The 15,991-nt window shown below is 42.1% G+C and overlaps 1 protein-coding gene across 1 annotated transcript in view; it reads right to left on the bottom strand.

Annotated features, from left to right (window-relative positions):
- The window catches only part of dnah6 (dynein, axonemal, heavy chain 6), a 64,617-nt gene extending 50,003 nt beyond the window's left edge, over window positions 1-14,614 (bottom strand). Inside the window, exons 1-30 of the mRNA XM_078166339.1 lie at window positions 14,531-14,614; window positions 13,942-14,018; window positions 13,494-13,673; window positions 12,354-12,701; window positions 12,035-12,169; window positions 11,817-11,919; window positions 11,678-11,732; window positions 10,717-10,903; window positions 10,467-10,568; window positions 10,269-10,376; window positions 10,037-10,126; window positions 9,820-9,940; window positions 9,499-9,650; window positions 9,130-9,282; window positions 8,676-8,927; window positions 8,405-8,533; window positions 8,102-8,215; window positions 6,702-6,845; window positions 6,371-6,526; window positions 5,945-5,995; window positions 5,405-5,497; window positions 5,177-5,296; window positions 4,251-4,431; window positions 4,042-4,138; window positions 3,588-3,819; window positions 2,074-2,238; window positions 1,592-1,702; window positions 1,286-1,411; window positions 949-1,104; window positions 394-555 (exon numbers count right to left, since the gene is read on the bottom strand). Coding sequence (XP_078022465.1) covers window positions 394-555; window positions 949-1,104; window positions 1,286-1,411; window positions 1,592-1,702; window positions 2,074-2,238; window positions 3,588-3,819; window positions 4,042-4,138; window positions 4,251-4,431; window positions 5,177-5,296; window positions 5,405-5,497; window positions 5,945-5,995; window positions 6,371-6,526; window positions 6,702-6,845; window positions 8,102-8,215; window positions 8,405-8,533; window positions 8,676-8,927; window positions 9,130-9,282; window positions 9,499-9,650; window positions 9,820-9,940; window positions 10,037-10,126; window positions 10,269-10,376; window positions 10,467-10,568; window positions 10,717-10,903; window positions 11,678-11,732; window positions 11,817-11,919; window positions 12,035-12,169; window positions 12,354-12,701; window positions 13,494-13,673; window positions 13,942-14,018; window positions 14,531-14,600 — 4,170 coding nt within the window. The 5' untranslated portion in view covers window positions 14,601-14,614. The remainder of the gene's footprint in view (window positions 1-393; window positions 556-948; window positions 1,105-1,285; window positions 1,412-1,591; window positions 1,703-2,073; window positions 2,239-3,587; window positions 3,820-4,041; window positions 4,139-4,250; window positions 4,432-5,176; window positions 5,297-5,404; window positions 5,498-5,944; window positions 5,996-6,370; window positions 6,527-6,701; window positions 6,846-8,101; window positions 8,216-8,404; window positions 8,534-8,675; window positions 8,928-9,129; window positions 9,283-9,498; window positions 9,651-9,819; window positions 9,941-10,036; window positions 10,127-10,268; window positions 10,377-10,466; window positions 10,569-10,716; window positions 10,904-11,677; window positions 11,733-11,816; window positions 11,920-12,034; window positions 12,170-12,353; window positions 12,702-13,493; window positions 13,674-13,941; window positions 14,019-14,530) is intronic.
- Window positions 14,615-15,991: the final 1,377 nt, after the last annotated feature.

The following is a 15,991-nucleotide window of genomic DNA, read 5'->3' as shown; positions in this document are numbered from 1 at the left end:
GAACACAGAGGAAAGGATCAAATCTGGCTTGAGGGAATGTTTAAGAAGCGCACAACTATCAGATGCTCTGTGCAGTGTATCTGTGCTTTTAACTGGCAATGGCACCTGACAGCTTTTGCAATAGTGCCATCTAATGGTATCACTTGGTAGGTACAGTCAGAGTGAGACAGCCTTGTAGAGATAAATAAAAATGGAGCAAACACATGCAGTTGCAGTATAAGGTATTGGGAACAAAATGACAACCAGTGTTGTATCACATGTAGGAAAAGAGGTGCAGGAGGATAAATGATGCAACAACTAATAAAAAAAAGTGGACAAATAAGCAAACAAGAGAAACAGAAAGTGTAACAAAAGGATGTGGGTTGTAGATGAATGCAGATTGTCCTGGCTGACCTTGTAGTCAAGTCCATCAGAGCAGTTGAAGACCACACACTGTATGGCCAGAGCTTTAGCCAAATCCTTTGTGGTCTCTGTTTTACCAGTCCCTGCTGGCCCAGCTGGAGCTCCACCCAGGTCTAACTGCAGAGCCCCCATCAGACAGAGATAGCAGCGGTCCTGGGCAGGGTGAGAGATAGGACAGCTTGAATAACTGACACACAATATGTTGTGTCTCTATGTCACATATTCAGTTCTAGCTACTACAGGACATACATTCTGTTGGCTACAACAGGAGCTCTCTGTAGTGATTTTGAAGCTTGTGGTTTGGTTGTTTGTGTTTTTTCTATGTAGGTCTGTGGGTTTACAGACATTGTGAATAAAGTGAAATAATATCTATGAAGCTGTGCCCCTGGGTAAGCTTTTCTAACTGAGGAGAAAATGTGTGCTCCCAGATTTATCATACTACAGAACGCAAAAGAAGGTTTCTTCGTTAAACAGGGGTTAAATAACACTTGGGCCAGGATAAGACATAATAATGTGTCTCAGTATTAATGTGTGTCCATGTGTTACCGTGAGTGGTGTGATGACCAGTCTAGGACAGGCTCCCAGATATTCATAGCCATAGATGTAAGTGGATAAAGCCATTTTGGCTACACAGGTGTCCAGGTCCAGGTCCCAGTAGTAGCGCAGCTGTCTCTGCCATTCAAAGTTAGACCTGGTGTCCACCTGAAAAAGAAGGCTGACGTTACTGTAACATAGTGAGCTGCTGCAAACATTTTCTGATCACCTAAACATCCCCAGTCACTACCTGCATCTATCATACCAAGCCAGGGACAGATACAAATATAAGCTGCTTGATGGTGTCTGTGCATGTTTGCACTGCTGCACTAACACTGCGCTACTGTACCTTCTGGCGGACAAGATCTGTGACTATGTCTCTGGCATGGACGTCGATGGTGATGAGGGCAGTGATGATGTTACGGTGTAAAGTAGGCAGCTGTCCTCTTACCAATGCTGCCAGGGCATTCAACCTCTGGAATACACACAAAGACACATACACACATACAACCACACAAACATTACTGGGTTATAAAGTTGAAGTTACGAAGTAAAAAAATACTTCGGCAAACACAGGAAACATGTTTAGTCAGATCTTATTTTCAACCCAACAGTTAAGGAAAAAGCATGCATTGGAATAACTAGTGTGGTTTACATCAAAGTTAGTGAGTTCAAATTCCTGCAGGGCGGCAAAGTGGTCGTGGTCTCCCTCCAGGCAGGCATCCATGTCCCTGCACCACATCATCTGGGAGATCGTCAGCACCACCTGGTGGACACACATACGCACACACTGATGTATAATCGCTGCCTAACAACAGCTGAGACGGAGCACAATGCATCAGCTGAAACTATAGAAAACGATTGCAAAATCTATCAAAGTTTTAGACAATAGCAATCGTTCTTGAAGTCTTGAAAAGACCCAAAAAGAACATTGTAAGTGGGACACTTGATTATACTATAAGCAAATTTTTATATCAGCATATGTATAGGAATGATTCTGTCCAAAGCTTTTTGATGTGGCTGATCACTGTCATCATGATCCCTACAAGCAGTTTCCATTGCATTTATCGAAACAATAACACAGAAGTCTGCACCGGTCTATTTAGTGTTTGTGGGTGTCTCTGTGTGTGTATGTACCTGTGATGGATGTCCAGCAACCACCCATTCCTCTCTAGACTTCACCTGGTAGTCAGCAATGGCAGCCTTGCTGAGGCATCGCAGTGAGGAGAACATAGCCTCTTCCACCTTGCAGAGCCAATCTTCCACATTGCCTTGTGCCTTCAGACCTTTAGTCAAACCCACCTACACTTCCACACAGAAGGACACGATTAGTTACAATTAAGGACATGTGGCTTGATCTGTGTTATTAGGGCTTGAACTGTGAATCTTCTGTGTCAGTAAGCTTTTAGTTGCCTAAAAAGAGAATTCCTTCACACTGTCCTATTACTTGCTATACACTCAGGATAAACTCAGGTTACCCTAATGAAGGTCTGAGGAACCAAAACGTTGTTTACTTAATAAAGTTTACTACAAGTAACAGGACAGTTTGCAGGAATTCACTTTGCTTCACCTAGAAAACAAATCTATTGTTTATTATTTTCTTTTATTCAAACAATTATACCAAAATGATTGCTGGGGTATACTTTACAACTAAGGAGAGGCTGGTCTTCGGCTGGGTACAGAGAAACCTGAACCCAGAGCAGAAAGCAGCCAGGAGCCACAGACTGCCTGCGGTGGAGTACAAGACCGGTCAAATTCTTAAATTATAAAACCAACAAATTCTTAATATATGTGTAGTATATAAATCAATAACAACTGGGTTTTTTTTTAATAAATGCAGATCAGAATTTGGCAGTATGTCAGTTATGGCAGTTTAATTACTGCTGGTACAAGTTTTGGAATAATTTGAGAACCTGCTTTATTTTTGCACTCTCACTTGTTACTAAGTGAGAAAAAAATTGTGTCATTCAAGATGGCTGACAGGGTTCGCTATTGTTTGAGTTATTGCTGTAAGGAAGTTAGCGTTACAGTATATTTTTCTCACTTACACACTCATTCTCAGCAAGGGTTTAAAGATACACTGGATACGCAGGATTTTCTACGGTGGCCGACAAGGACAAATGCAATGCAAATAGAGAAACGCACTGCAAATAGAGAAACGCACTGCATATGAGAAAACAAATGCAAAGGGAAAACGCTGCACATACAGAATTGGCTGCATATACTGAAACGTGCTGCGAATAAGAAAACAAATGCAAAAAGAAAACACTGCATATACACTCATACAATGGAAGTGCTCCAGGCCTCTAGGGGCAATGCTGAGCTTCCACCCGAGAGACAGACGAGTGAGCGAGAAGAAGAAAGTTATGTTTGGAGGAAAGTTGGAGCCGCGACAGGCAACACAGAAAGGTACGTATTCTTTTTTATTTTTCTTTCTTTCTTGTTTTTCACACGTGACCCTCATCTTTTACTGTATAATGAAAGTGAAGCTGATTTACACAGCTGATGTTGGCGTGCTAGAGACTTTGAGTTCTACACGAGTAGTGTATCCATAGTAATAATGTTAGCTAACGTTACTGTAACTGACGTTACTTAACAAGAGAGTAACAGGTACACTAAAACACAGAGCTGTTAATGTGACTCAAACTGACCTTCTCTCCCTCAGGAGAAACCATGCTCAGGATGTCTTTGCTATAGACATTCTCCCCTTCTCCAGCATCCTGGCCATTCCCTGTATTGACCCCAGAGGATTGTTCAGGCAGCAACGCAAACTCTAGTCGTGTAATGGCATCAAAGCACTTCCTGAGGTGGGGCTGCACTGCCTGGGGGTTTCTTGTCTGGGCCAGGATCTTAAGCAGCTCGTCATTAGATAAGAAGTAGAACCTGTGAGGGACAGATAGAGGAACACGACCCATCAGCATCCATATCACATGGTTATCACTCAGTGTCATTGGAAAGAGAGGTGTAGAGTAAGAACCTAACCTTTTACATTTAGTTTGTGCACAGGGAAAAAAGTAAAAATAAAGCAGAAAGTTAAGGCTCATAAAAAACAAGATGAACAATGATGTTATTCTAATCTATAACAAACCAAGCATGTGTGTTTACCTTGGGAATATGACTCTCTTGGACTCCAGGTAGTCTTCCAGACACTTCTGTATCTCGTCCAAAAGAGTGTTGTTCTGTTGAAAAGTCTCCAACAGATCTGTGTAGGACAAAATGAGTGCATGTATGGACGTGCATCTCTGTCTGCCTATCTCTGCATATACACGTCTTCTTGTCTATTTCATTTCCATCAATACTGTATGGCTACCTACCAGGCAGTGTTGCTGCTTTAAGGGCATTAGGCATTTTATTGACTTTTGCCATGATCTGCTTCCAAGAATTGTCCACTTTAAGAAACATCTTGGACTCAGCAGGCAGCTGTCTCTTGATGTCTGGGGCCAAGAAGATACTCTCTAGGTAGAGCCAGTTCCTTTGGCATGTAAGCCACTCATCCTAGCAAGAAGGGTAGAAAGAGGAGAGGAAGAAGACAGAAATACAGGGAGGGAACAGAAGAAAGGCAGAAGGAATAAATTGTGATACCGTTTCTTTCCTTATATGAACCAGAGTATAGACCTCAAGAAACATTAAAGGTCAAGTGTGTAGGATTTAGGGGCATATATTGGCATAAATGGAATATAAAATAATAATTATGTTTTCATTGTGTATAATCACCTAAAAATAAAAATCCTTGTGTTTTGGTTGCCTTAGAAGAACTGTTTGTATCTACATTGGGAGCATCCTCGTCTATGGAGATCGCCATGTTGCACTGCCATGTTCCTACAGTAGCCCAGAACGAACAAACCAAACACTAGCTCTAGATAGGGCCATTGACTTATTTGCATTTTCACATTAGTCATTGTTGTTAGCATCCCTTCCAAGACAAGGACATCGGAAAAACACTATCTTTTTTTATGTGAAATTGCTTTATTCATTTTTTCACTTTCGCTTCAAATCACCGGGTCCATTTGTTTTGGAGAGGAAGACACCTCTGTGGATAATTCAGCTAATAAAAACCTCCTGAACAATAAACACTGGAGGAATTCTAACCTAGATAAGTTTCAACTGGTTGCAGGCTGCAATCCTCACTGCTAGATTCCATATATCCCCCTAAATCTTACACACTGGACCTTTAAAAAAAGCAACATTTCACTTTGCTGAATAAAAGAATACTCTAAGCGATCCTTCTCTAAGCCTTTACCAGTGTTTGGTTGAAGAGGGTCAGCTGTTTCAGCAATTTGTCCACCCACGGCTTGATGGGAGCTACGTAGCGAGAAGATGCCGCCGTACCAACATTGATAATGCTGTCATCCAGGAGTACCTTCATAGTAAACATAGAACCAAACAAACACACACAATTAGGTACACTGCAAATCTACAAGGGTGCTACAACTGACAGCGTGAGAGTGTGTGTGCTGCATGTTACCACCTGGATATCATCTGTGCCTCCCAAGATGAAGACATCTGTGGAGTCGCCGTGAGGCAGCACAGTGAACTCTGTGGTCTTCCACGCATCCTCCACCTGCATGGCTCATTAAGAGGGTGGAGGTTAAATGTTAAAGTGAAAGCATCAAATCTGAATGGTGGACAACTCTAGACTTAAGTTGTTAACATTGTAACTAATTGCTCCAGTGTATGCATATGTGTTGATAGCGTATATATTGTAGTACAAAGCTACTTGTCACTGCACATGTGGCTATTGTGTGTATCACTCAAATTCAGACATAAAATCATGTGTGTGTGGAAAACATGGTGACCAGGCTTTCATTGTCTCCAGAAACATAAATTCAACTTAACGGGATATTCTTGGAGAAAAAAAAATGCATATTTGTATCCTTGTTAGTTAAATGAAAGGACTGATACCACTGTCATGTCTGTATAGTAAATAGGAAGCTACAGATATCCGTGTCCGTTCGGACAAGGGTATAGATGCACATACATATTCATAAGAAATTCCCTTTCCACGCACCTTTGTAATAAGGGATTCCACTGATGCCTCTCCTGAAGCCTGTCCTGACACCTAAATGTCAAAGGCTGTGTTAGTCGTGTTTATCCAAGTCAGACTTACAGATAATAAGTATAACCAGCTAAAGTAATTTCTCTCTTGGACCTTACTTAAGGCCAAAATACAAAAACAGATTATTTTAGCACAAGGCAGTAGGCAAAATTGGGTAAGGGCAAGTGGTAGCACATACTCATCCTTTTCCCATAGTAACAGGTAACAGTAACTGAGGTCTATTTCTACTATTTCTTCTATTTCTACTTTGCAAGGAGCATTGGAACAAAAACAATTTCCCCCGGGGATTAATAAAGTATTCTGAATCTGAATCTGAATCTGAAGGTCCCACAAGAATTGCAAGAGAAGGTCATAATGTGGCCTATATTTATGTGTTACCTCCTGTATCTCCGTGCCATAGGAGAAGATGTTGAGCTCCTCCAAATCTGCAACTGTGAGCTCCTCCACATTCAAAGAAGTCCCCACAACAGACTCAAGAGTCTTCCAGTGCTCTGGTTTTATACAGGGGTTACGCAGATCAGTGAGCACAGGCAGCTGAAGGAAAATGCGCAAGTGTTATTTAGATGAAGTCACAAAACTTTAGTCAAGTACCAACTGGCTAAATCACTAAGGCTTGACTGCAGTCCATATATTAATGTGGCATCATTTCCAAATATTTTTGATAATGTTAACACACGTCAGTTGCTGCTAAACACTTTGTCCTACCCACCCTCTGCTTCATGACTTCCACCTTGCCCTTCAGACTTGACACCACATTGTTACGTGGCAGACCCTTCTCCACCTGGTTGACATGTTTGCTGTATTTGTTTGCCATTGAGCTGAACTGCTCCAAGTCCAGCTGCTTAAGTGTGCTCTGAGGATGGGTGAACATGGAAGAATATGGTCAAGTTTCAAAGAGAGGAAGAGCTGTTTACATATGCCCGTACATGTTCAAGCCTTCACATACAATGGGCTCTAGTTTCCCGGCTCAGGGCAGGGTGGCAAACCCCGCGCAGAGCTAGTTTCGAGCAGCGCAACCCAAGGCGCGCTCAGTTTGGTAGTTTGGCAGACCGAGGTGCGCTGAGATGGATGTGGCGGCGCAGCAGGGGGAGGTGTCGACAGATCCAGCTTGGCGCAGTGACAGTTTCGTGCCAAAAGGCTTCACCAAAGGTGCGCTAAAAGCTTGTCAGCTGAAACCAGGTCTACTGTCAGCGCAGGCGGAGCACAGCCGGTGTAAGCCGAAGTTTGGCTGACCGGTGGACAGTGTGCACACGTCACCAAAACCTCACAGGCAGGTTTCCAGAATATCAGGCACATTAACGATGCAATAAATACCCAAAAAAACACTATTCAATGCAACTATCTGCAATCAGCACATAAATGTATCTCTATATCGACTGTCCCGTCACATCTGATGTCAGATCAAAGGGGATTGGCAGTGTTTGGCATGTTTGGCACGCGTAATGGAAACCCAACCTCTTTTGATTAACACAGCTGCAAAATAATGAGTTCACATCCCTCTCAGCCAACCACAAACAGCCACAGCATCAGATAGGGAGTATATATTCAGCATCTGTCATCTTAGAAAAGTCAAAAGAAAAGAAACAGAGTGAAACTGCGAAAGAGAACGAGAGCGCGCGCGCGAGAGAAATGCAACATTGATTTACAATTGTGGTGACCTCCTCCCAGGCTACCTTTGCATCATCAACCCGTGGAGGTCTGCTCGCAGTTCTGTATATTCGGACACTGCGAGCTTGGACCTCCCGGACCAAAACATCAGTTTCCTCCTGGGAGAAGTTTGGCCGTCTAACGCTGCTGCTCTCTTCTGCCATGGCAAATTGAGTAAAGTCTCGTTACGCCTTTGCACGGCGCATTTAAGGGCGAGGAGGGGGGCTCATTTGATTGGTGTGGTGTGTGTAAAACCCACTCCACGCCTTCTCTCCTCCCTCCTTACGACTTGCGCAGGTAGGAGGGATGGAGGTGGGAAAGAGGAGTAGCTGCGCCAGGCGCACGGTGTGCCAAACTCGCAAAATTCACCTGGCCACACCCAGTTGGCGAAGCCCAGGTGCGCTGCGCCCCCGCCTCGCACGGTCTGCGAAACTAGAGCCCAATGTGTTAAGTGCACCTCACCTGTCTCCATCCATCTGATAACGAGTCCCATTCCTCTAGGGAGTCCCACAGCAGCTGCTTCAGCCTGAACTCTGTGGTTAACTCCTCCAGGGCATCAAACTTGGTCACCTCCACCTTTATCCATCAGAACATAGAGGGGGAAACTAAATTTGGTTTGGTTGGTTGGTTTGTTTAAATACAATTACTCTCTGCTTCAGACCCAGTTTTCCAACACAAAATAAAATTGTTATGACTTGACTTGGGACATGTTTTGTTGCAAGAATCATTTTGGATTAACTGTATGGGTATACAGAATTATAGCACCTTGAATTTCTTCTGGTAGGAGGTGTAGGCAGAGGCCTGGTCCTGCAGCTCGTCTATGGATATTTGGATCTCCCCCAGCAGCATACGCACTTTGGAAGAATCTGCATTGATGTCAAGGATTTGTTGATCCTACACATGAAACATCACAAGGCAAACACGTGAATATTAAGCAAAGATACACATAGACACACCTTGAGTAATAAGGCTCAGCATGACAAACACCCTTCCAAACTATGGTTAATAGACAAATGAATAAAACCTCTTCATGTACCTGTGACTTAAACTTGAGCTTTTTGACTTTAGAGTTCAGCTCCTTTATGTCCTTGTTCAGGGAGCTGCACAGATTGTTCACAGTGTACTCCCTCTCTGCTGCTGCCTCATCGATTATGCTGCTCAGTGAGTTAATGGATGGTTGCAAAGTGGTGAAAACAACCAGATCTTCAGGTTGCGTGGGAATTGAGTACATGTTAATCAGACTGTACATCTGACATACTGTCTCCTGCTCCTCTTCTAGCACTGTAATCTGATCAGGGGGAGAATAACACAGAAAGAGAATAAAGTCAGATAGGAAAAGGTACCAAGGAGGTACGAGGAGGTGGCAGAACAGAAGTAAGGACACTGGGTTCATGACAACATCCTGTAAAAATAACTTTTCTTTGTTGGTTTTGTTACAAACTCTTATAATTGCTAAAGAAAGTGTTTATAAAGTGAAATGTTTGTCTTACCCTCTCTTTAATTTCATCCAGGAATGTGAGCGAGTTGGCAAATTCAGCTGTGGTGGACGGACTGGACTCTAGTTTAAACTGAGCATCACAAGCTTCAGCAATGACAGCATTTAGCTTTGTCCTAGCCAGCTGAGTAAGCATCTCGGAAATGACCTGGAGCAGAGATTCAGATCAGATCAATGATTCCAACATGCCATTAACATCTTTTTGCTGGAGCATTACTTCAATATTTGAGTTAGAAGATATTTCGACACAAAATGGCCAGACTGTTCTTTAGTTTAAATCACTTGCTCACCATGGTTAAAAGCTCTCTATGACTATCAAACCAAAAGCAGCTGTAGTCTATGTTTGCTCATTGCTAGTCCTTACCTCCAGACAGCGGAGTGGGGAAGACACAAGCTTCTCTTTGAGCTGTTTTGTGTCCACAAGCAGTAAGCCTAGATGTCTCTTCTTTTGGATGGCTATGGCCTCCTTATGCTCGCTGTGGTATAACTCCAGTGCTTCTTCATAAAAGGATAAGCCTGTGTGACGAAGGAGTCAATATCCATCAGTCTAAAGGAACTATGTTATCTTGTATGCTGGACTCCTTAACGACAGCTTGTCTATGTTTGCTTACTGGATGACTTTGACCTTGTTTGTTTAAAGTTTCAACATTCAAAATAATGTTTATATGGATGCACAGTAAATCACCATGTTCCTGTTGCCGCATTGCATCCACATCCAGGCTCTCGTTCTCTTTATAGAACAGCCGAAAACGCTCAAATGTGTGTGAGTACACTTTTGCTGCGTCAAAGGCAAACTGGAGTGATTCCTAAAGGGAAAAACAAGTCAGGCCCATATATACATAGTACTGTATTCACAAAGTACAACCTTCAGAGGTAGAAACCTATGCAAAGTAAAAACTGACCTTTATGTCTTGGATGATGCTTTGAAAGTTGCCATCATTATCTAAGATGGATTCCAAACAGGGGGCATCCTCATATTGTATTTTCATTGTCTAAAAGTTAACAAACGCACACAAAAACACAGACTACATCACAGATCAGTTACCGAGTAATCTAATGGCACCTTAATGTTTTCGATATCATCAACAAAGTTGACGTTTAAAGGTGGTTGGATTTTTTTTTTTTTTTTACTACCTCGCAGTGTCCGGGCTCTGTCACAGAATCAAAATCGGGATCTGCTGTAAGTGTTTCGACTGACATCACTGTTTTCTCAAACCACAAAATGATTTCTGCAAAAGCCTCCTGTAGAATTGAACACAGAGAATATTGTTGATGGGTCTTAAATGGGTGATATATGAAGTGTAACAATTTGGAACAATTTGGAAAACTAACCTGAAAGTTCTCCTCAGAGGGCTTGTAGGTCAAAGCATTCGTTTCCAGCATCAGCTGAGAGATGAACATAGGTTGGAAAGAGGGAGTGTCCGACTCGACGGACTATAAATAAAAACACACACCAACCAAAACCAAAAGTGAACACTGGTCTGTGTCTGCTTGAAAGCTCAATTTGGTGGGCACAGCAACTACTGTAGTTTCACTGTAAATAATACAATACAATAAAGATAATACTGAAATAATGCCCTACCTTCTTGCTCATCTGGTCTTCTGTAGGGTCAGCAGCAGCCTCAGGGTGCTGGTTCCAGCTCTGAATAATAGCATTGCTGGGTGTTACATGTATCTGCTCCCGGAGTGCTGACAGTAGTTTGGCCACTGAATTTTCCATCAAAGTATGCAAGGTGTTGACAACCAAATAGTCAACAAGACGGATGAAGCTGGGTAGATGACAGAAAGAGAAAAGTAGTCATGCAACACTTCATCCAACTTGCCATAAAATGGGCAAGTTATAGAGCCTTAGCGTATTAAAATCAGAATCAGAATCAGAAAGAACTTTATTGTCCATTGCAGAGCAGTGGAAAATTTGTCTTTGATGTGGCTCACAATAAAACACAAGTTAAAAATACATAAAAGACATAAAATACATACCAATACAGTATAGAGCAACCACATGAAGCTAAGAACCCTGAGTCAAACCCTTAAGATTTGTTTTGGTGTATTTATCACCAAAACAACCACCACGTCCTGCACTGATGACATGGTCCTCCTCGGGGAAGCATCAAGATGCGTTACCATTTACACTACAAAAGATAGGAGGTCAAATGCATCCCAAACCACCTCAGCAAGTAAAGTGATCAAATCATAATGCATCTTGGGGTGATCCAACGATCACCAATGATGCACGTAAATAGCAAGTGTAAAAAGGATCATGACTTATCATAGTAGGAGAGAAACAGGTGCTACTAATAACATCAATGATGACAGTTTAGTGGAATACATACAGCCACCATTCACTTTATTTTTCACACCTGTGTTTTCCAACTATGACATATGAAAACAACTTCTGTAACTGAGCTTTGGTTGGTCCCAAGAATTCAGACGTGACCCATTATTAACCTGCACATTTTTGTCCAAGCCCGACCCAAGTCTGAGCCACAGCAGCAGTTTATAAAGAGACAATAAAGGGAAACAAATACATGAAAATTACCCACCGGGTGAGGTGGCTAGCATGCCAAGTCTTCTTGATCCGTGCTATGAATGAATCATCTGAAAGAAAAAAAAAATACTATCAACCTTTTAACATTGTGATATGTACATTCCACTGTCTTCATTTGGTCCGTGTGCACAAACCTGGCTTATCAGAATTGAACGGAAGTGCCGACAAGTAGTTGCGACATGCACAAACTGTCACCTCCTTTACCAGGTCCTGAAACTTCTTTAAGTCAACCACCACCTGACAATAATGAATAAATGAGGGCAATGAGCTGCTGAGGAGGCACACAAGACATGAAATAATGTATAGATATACACTTCAAACATCGAGTCTAATTTTGTATTAACAATTGCACCTCTTGCAGTTGTTTGAACTGGATGTCCTGGAACTCCTGCAGTGTGTAGGTGCGTTTTTTTTCCATGTGACACAAGCACGTGTCACTGATTTGGTAACACATTTTTCTGATGTCCATCAGCGTAGGACTTAGAGACTGTATGACATACACAAATGTTAATAACATAACATCCATACTGCTCACACTATTTCAATGTTGTCAACCTCAAAGTCTGTTTCACTCAGTGAGCATTCTTACAGTGTATGATATTTCAAATTAAAGATTATTTAAACAGCCTGAGAAAAAATCCAGACCTTAGTTTATACACACAGTTACATACCTGACTGACAATGAACAAATGTTCTTGGAGGGATTTCCTGGCCAAATGAATCTTCATGGTGCGGACTTTGGTGCGCCAGACATAGAAAGGTTTCCACATTTTGAAGCGGGCAAAAAAGGGGATGCAGGTCAGCTTGCAGAGGTAGTAATACTCATCACGGCACTCAGGGGGTACAAAGTCAAACTCATCCTCAGACGCTGGCAAAACACCTCCTTGGCTCATAATTATAAAGGCCTCCTTACTATACTTCTGGATTTTAACTTTGGAGGGAGTGTCAATCCGTTTCTTAGTGTCATCACTCTTAATAGAAAAGTTTCGTTTTGGAAGACTTGGGGTTGACATCACATTCTGGGACAACTGAGGAATGGAGGAGAGACACAATCACAGATCAATTTCTTCCTGCATGTACCTCATTTAAAAAGCAATAAACAATTAACTGGGGCTTTAACAAAGGCTTTTTCAAGCCTCTGCCTAAAGGGCCAAATTTTCCCAAGATCATTTTGACATTACACTACATTTTGTCACCAGTTAGGATTAGGTTTGGGTGAGCTTGTATGCCTGATGAATTTGCCACAGTTTTACTGGTAGTCTTGGCTTTCAGCATTTCCTTTAAGGAACATCACCCACATCTAAGAACTTATGGCAAGCAAGGCCAACTATTGTGCCACCTAACATCCCTTGTATCTCGGCCAAGAAGTTGCACCTGAACACACCACAAAGACTATAGGCAATGGCCAACTAGCACGTACACCTGCGTGCACCTGCGTGAAATGAAGTAACTCTCAATGGCAGGGGGTAGCTGAAATCTGTATTTGTCATTTAAAAAGACTGACAGGACAGATACACAACAACTTGTGAGCAACTTAAAACATTAACAATACAACCTGATGGTGAAAGAACAAATGATATTTATCATGCAACTGAAAAAATACCAACAAGGGCCAACGAGCACTAATGGTGCTGTGACACACCGCCAAGACTAGGGTGACAGATGCTCACCAACAGCCAGACATTGACCAACGGGCAATTATCAGCTCAGTGTGTCAGGGCTCTTAGATTTGTGAGAAGATTTCATTGTAGAGACACATTTGAGGAACCTGTCCATCATGCACGATAGACATCTTTGTGTCTGTCACTGACCATGGTCCTGGATTGCAAAGGAGGTAGATGGACAGGCAATTGTTCACGGCGCCTGTGTGGCTGGTCTGTTTGTTGAGATGAAGGTGACTGAGTGTCCCAGCCTGGAAAGAACATCTGCTCACGAGCCTTTAGATGGGAGAGGCTGGGTTGTTTCCGTTTTACACGTCTCTTCAGCACAGCCTAGATAAAGGGAAGGAAAAAAGACATCTACATGCTATAATTACTTTTTGACTAAACCAAGGATCATATAATTAAATCGTAGGCCCACAACATGATTTTTTTCCCCCACTGTATTGAAAATGGTATCATACATCAATATTTTTCAAGGTATTGTATCAAAGTTAGAAATTCCAGCATCATAACAACACCAACAGAAAGGACTAAACTGGGTGAACAGTACATGGTATTTCATATCGTCTCAGTTTGATCTTAGGTTGCCAAGTCTCACCTGTGTGTCTTCAACATGGACTGGAATCCTTGGCAGGATGGTGGAGCTCTGTAGTTCAGGGAGCTTGTGCAGCCGCTCTGGGACAGTATGTGAAGTGGAATTTAGGTTTACGACTGGCATTAAATTTAAGAGTTAACTAACCAAGGCTTGTTGCTTATACAGTATAAAACAGTTTCATGATACCTAGAAGAACTGGTGGAATGTAACTAAATACATTTACTCATATATCATACTTCAGTACAAGTTTGAGGGACTTGTACTTAATTTTAGTATTCCATTTTATGCTACTTCATACTTCTAATCCCCTACAATTCATTGGTAAATATTGTACTTTTTTACTCCACTACTATTGTTTCATAACTTTTTGCAGTGTTAGATTATTAATACAGAACATAATCAACTAATACATTGATCTTTTGGTACTTTAAGCATACTTTGATGCCAATACTGATGTACCTTTAATATAATAATCTGTATTCAGGACTTCAGGAGTATTTTTACATTGTTGTATTGCTACTTTTACTTCAGTATAAGATCTGAGCACTTCCTTCACCGCTGCCTAAAAGGCCTTATATTAGCTGGGGCCTACCTCTGGACTCGTCTTCCCTGCACTGACCAGGACAGCTCAGCTTAGAGACCCTCGGGAATGCAGAGGCCATGGCACATGTGCTCACAGGCTATGGGACAGTGGCGGCACAGCATGACAGAAAAAAAATGATACATACAGTCAGGTCCATAATTATTTGGACAATGATACAGTTGTTGTCATTTTGGCTCTGTACACCACCACAATGGGTTTTAAATGAAACAATTAATACCTGCTTAAAGTGCAGACTCTCAGTTTTCATTTAAGGCTTTTTTCAAAAATGTAGTATGAACCATGTAGGAATTACAACCATTTCTTCACACAGTCCCCCAACTTTAAGGGCTCATAAGTATTTGGACAAACTAACATAATCATCAATTAAACAGTCAGTTTTAATACTTGGTTGCAAATCCTTTACAGTCAATGACTGTCTGAAGTGTTGGACACATAGGCATCATCAGATGCTGGGTTTCTTCCCTGGTGATGCTCTGCCAGCCCTTTACTGCAGCCGTCTGCACTTCTTGCTTGTGTTTTGGGTGTTTTGCCCTCAGTTTTGGCTTCAGCAGGAGAAACGCATGCTCAGTTGGATTCAGGTCAGATGATATGACTTGGCCATTGCAGAACATTCCACTTCTTTGCCTTAAAAATGTCTTTGGTTGCTTTTGCAATATGCTTCAGGTCAATGTCCAACTGCACTGTGAAGCATCGTCCAATGAGTTTTGAAGCATTTGGTTGAATCTGAGCAGATAATGTAGCCCCAAACACTTCAGCTTTCATCCTGCTGCTCTTGTAAGCAAGACAAGACTTCACTAGAATAAATACAGAGGGTTTATCACAAGATGCAAACCATTGGTTAGCTTTAAAAATGGAAGGCCAGATTAGAGTTTGTCAAAAACCATCTAAAAAGCCTGTACAGTTGTGGAACAGCATACTATGGACAGATAAAACAAAGATCAACTACCAGAATGATGGGAAGACAAGAGAAGGAAGAAGGGAAGGAACTGCTCATGATCCAAAGCACACCACCTCATCAGTGAAGCATGGTGGAGGTACTGTTATGTCATGGCCATGTATGGCTGCCAGTGGAACTGGTTCTCTCGTATTTATTGATGATGTGACTGCTGAGAAGAGCAGCAGGATGAATTCTGAAGTGTTTGGGGCTACATTATCTGCTCAGATTCAACCAAATGCTTCAAAACTCATTGGACAATGCTTCACAGTGCAGTTGGACAATGACCTGAAGCATATTGCAAAAGCAACCAAAGACATTTTTAAGGCAAAGAAGTGGAATGTTCTGCAATGGCCAAGTCATATCATCTGACCTGAATCCAACTGAGCATGCGTTTCTCCTGCTGAAGCCAAAACTGAGGGCAAAACACCCAAAACACAAGCAGGAAGTGCAGACGGCTACAGTAAAGGGCTGGCAGAGCATCACCAGGGAAGAAACCCAGCATCTGATGATGC

This window comes from Epinephelus lanceolatus, chromosome 3 (assembly GCF_041903045.1).
Source record: "Epinephelus lanceolatus isolate andai-2023 chromosome 3, ASM4190304v1, whole genome shotgun sequence".
NCBI lineage: Eukaryota > Metazoa > Chordata > Actinopteri > Perciformes > Serranidae > Epinephelus > Epinephelus lanceolatus.
This window is presented reverse-complemented; position numbering and strand designations above follow the sequence as displayed.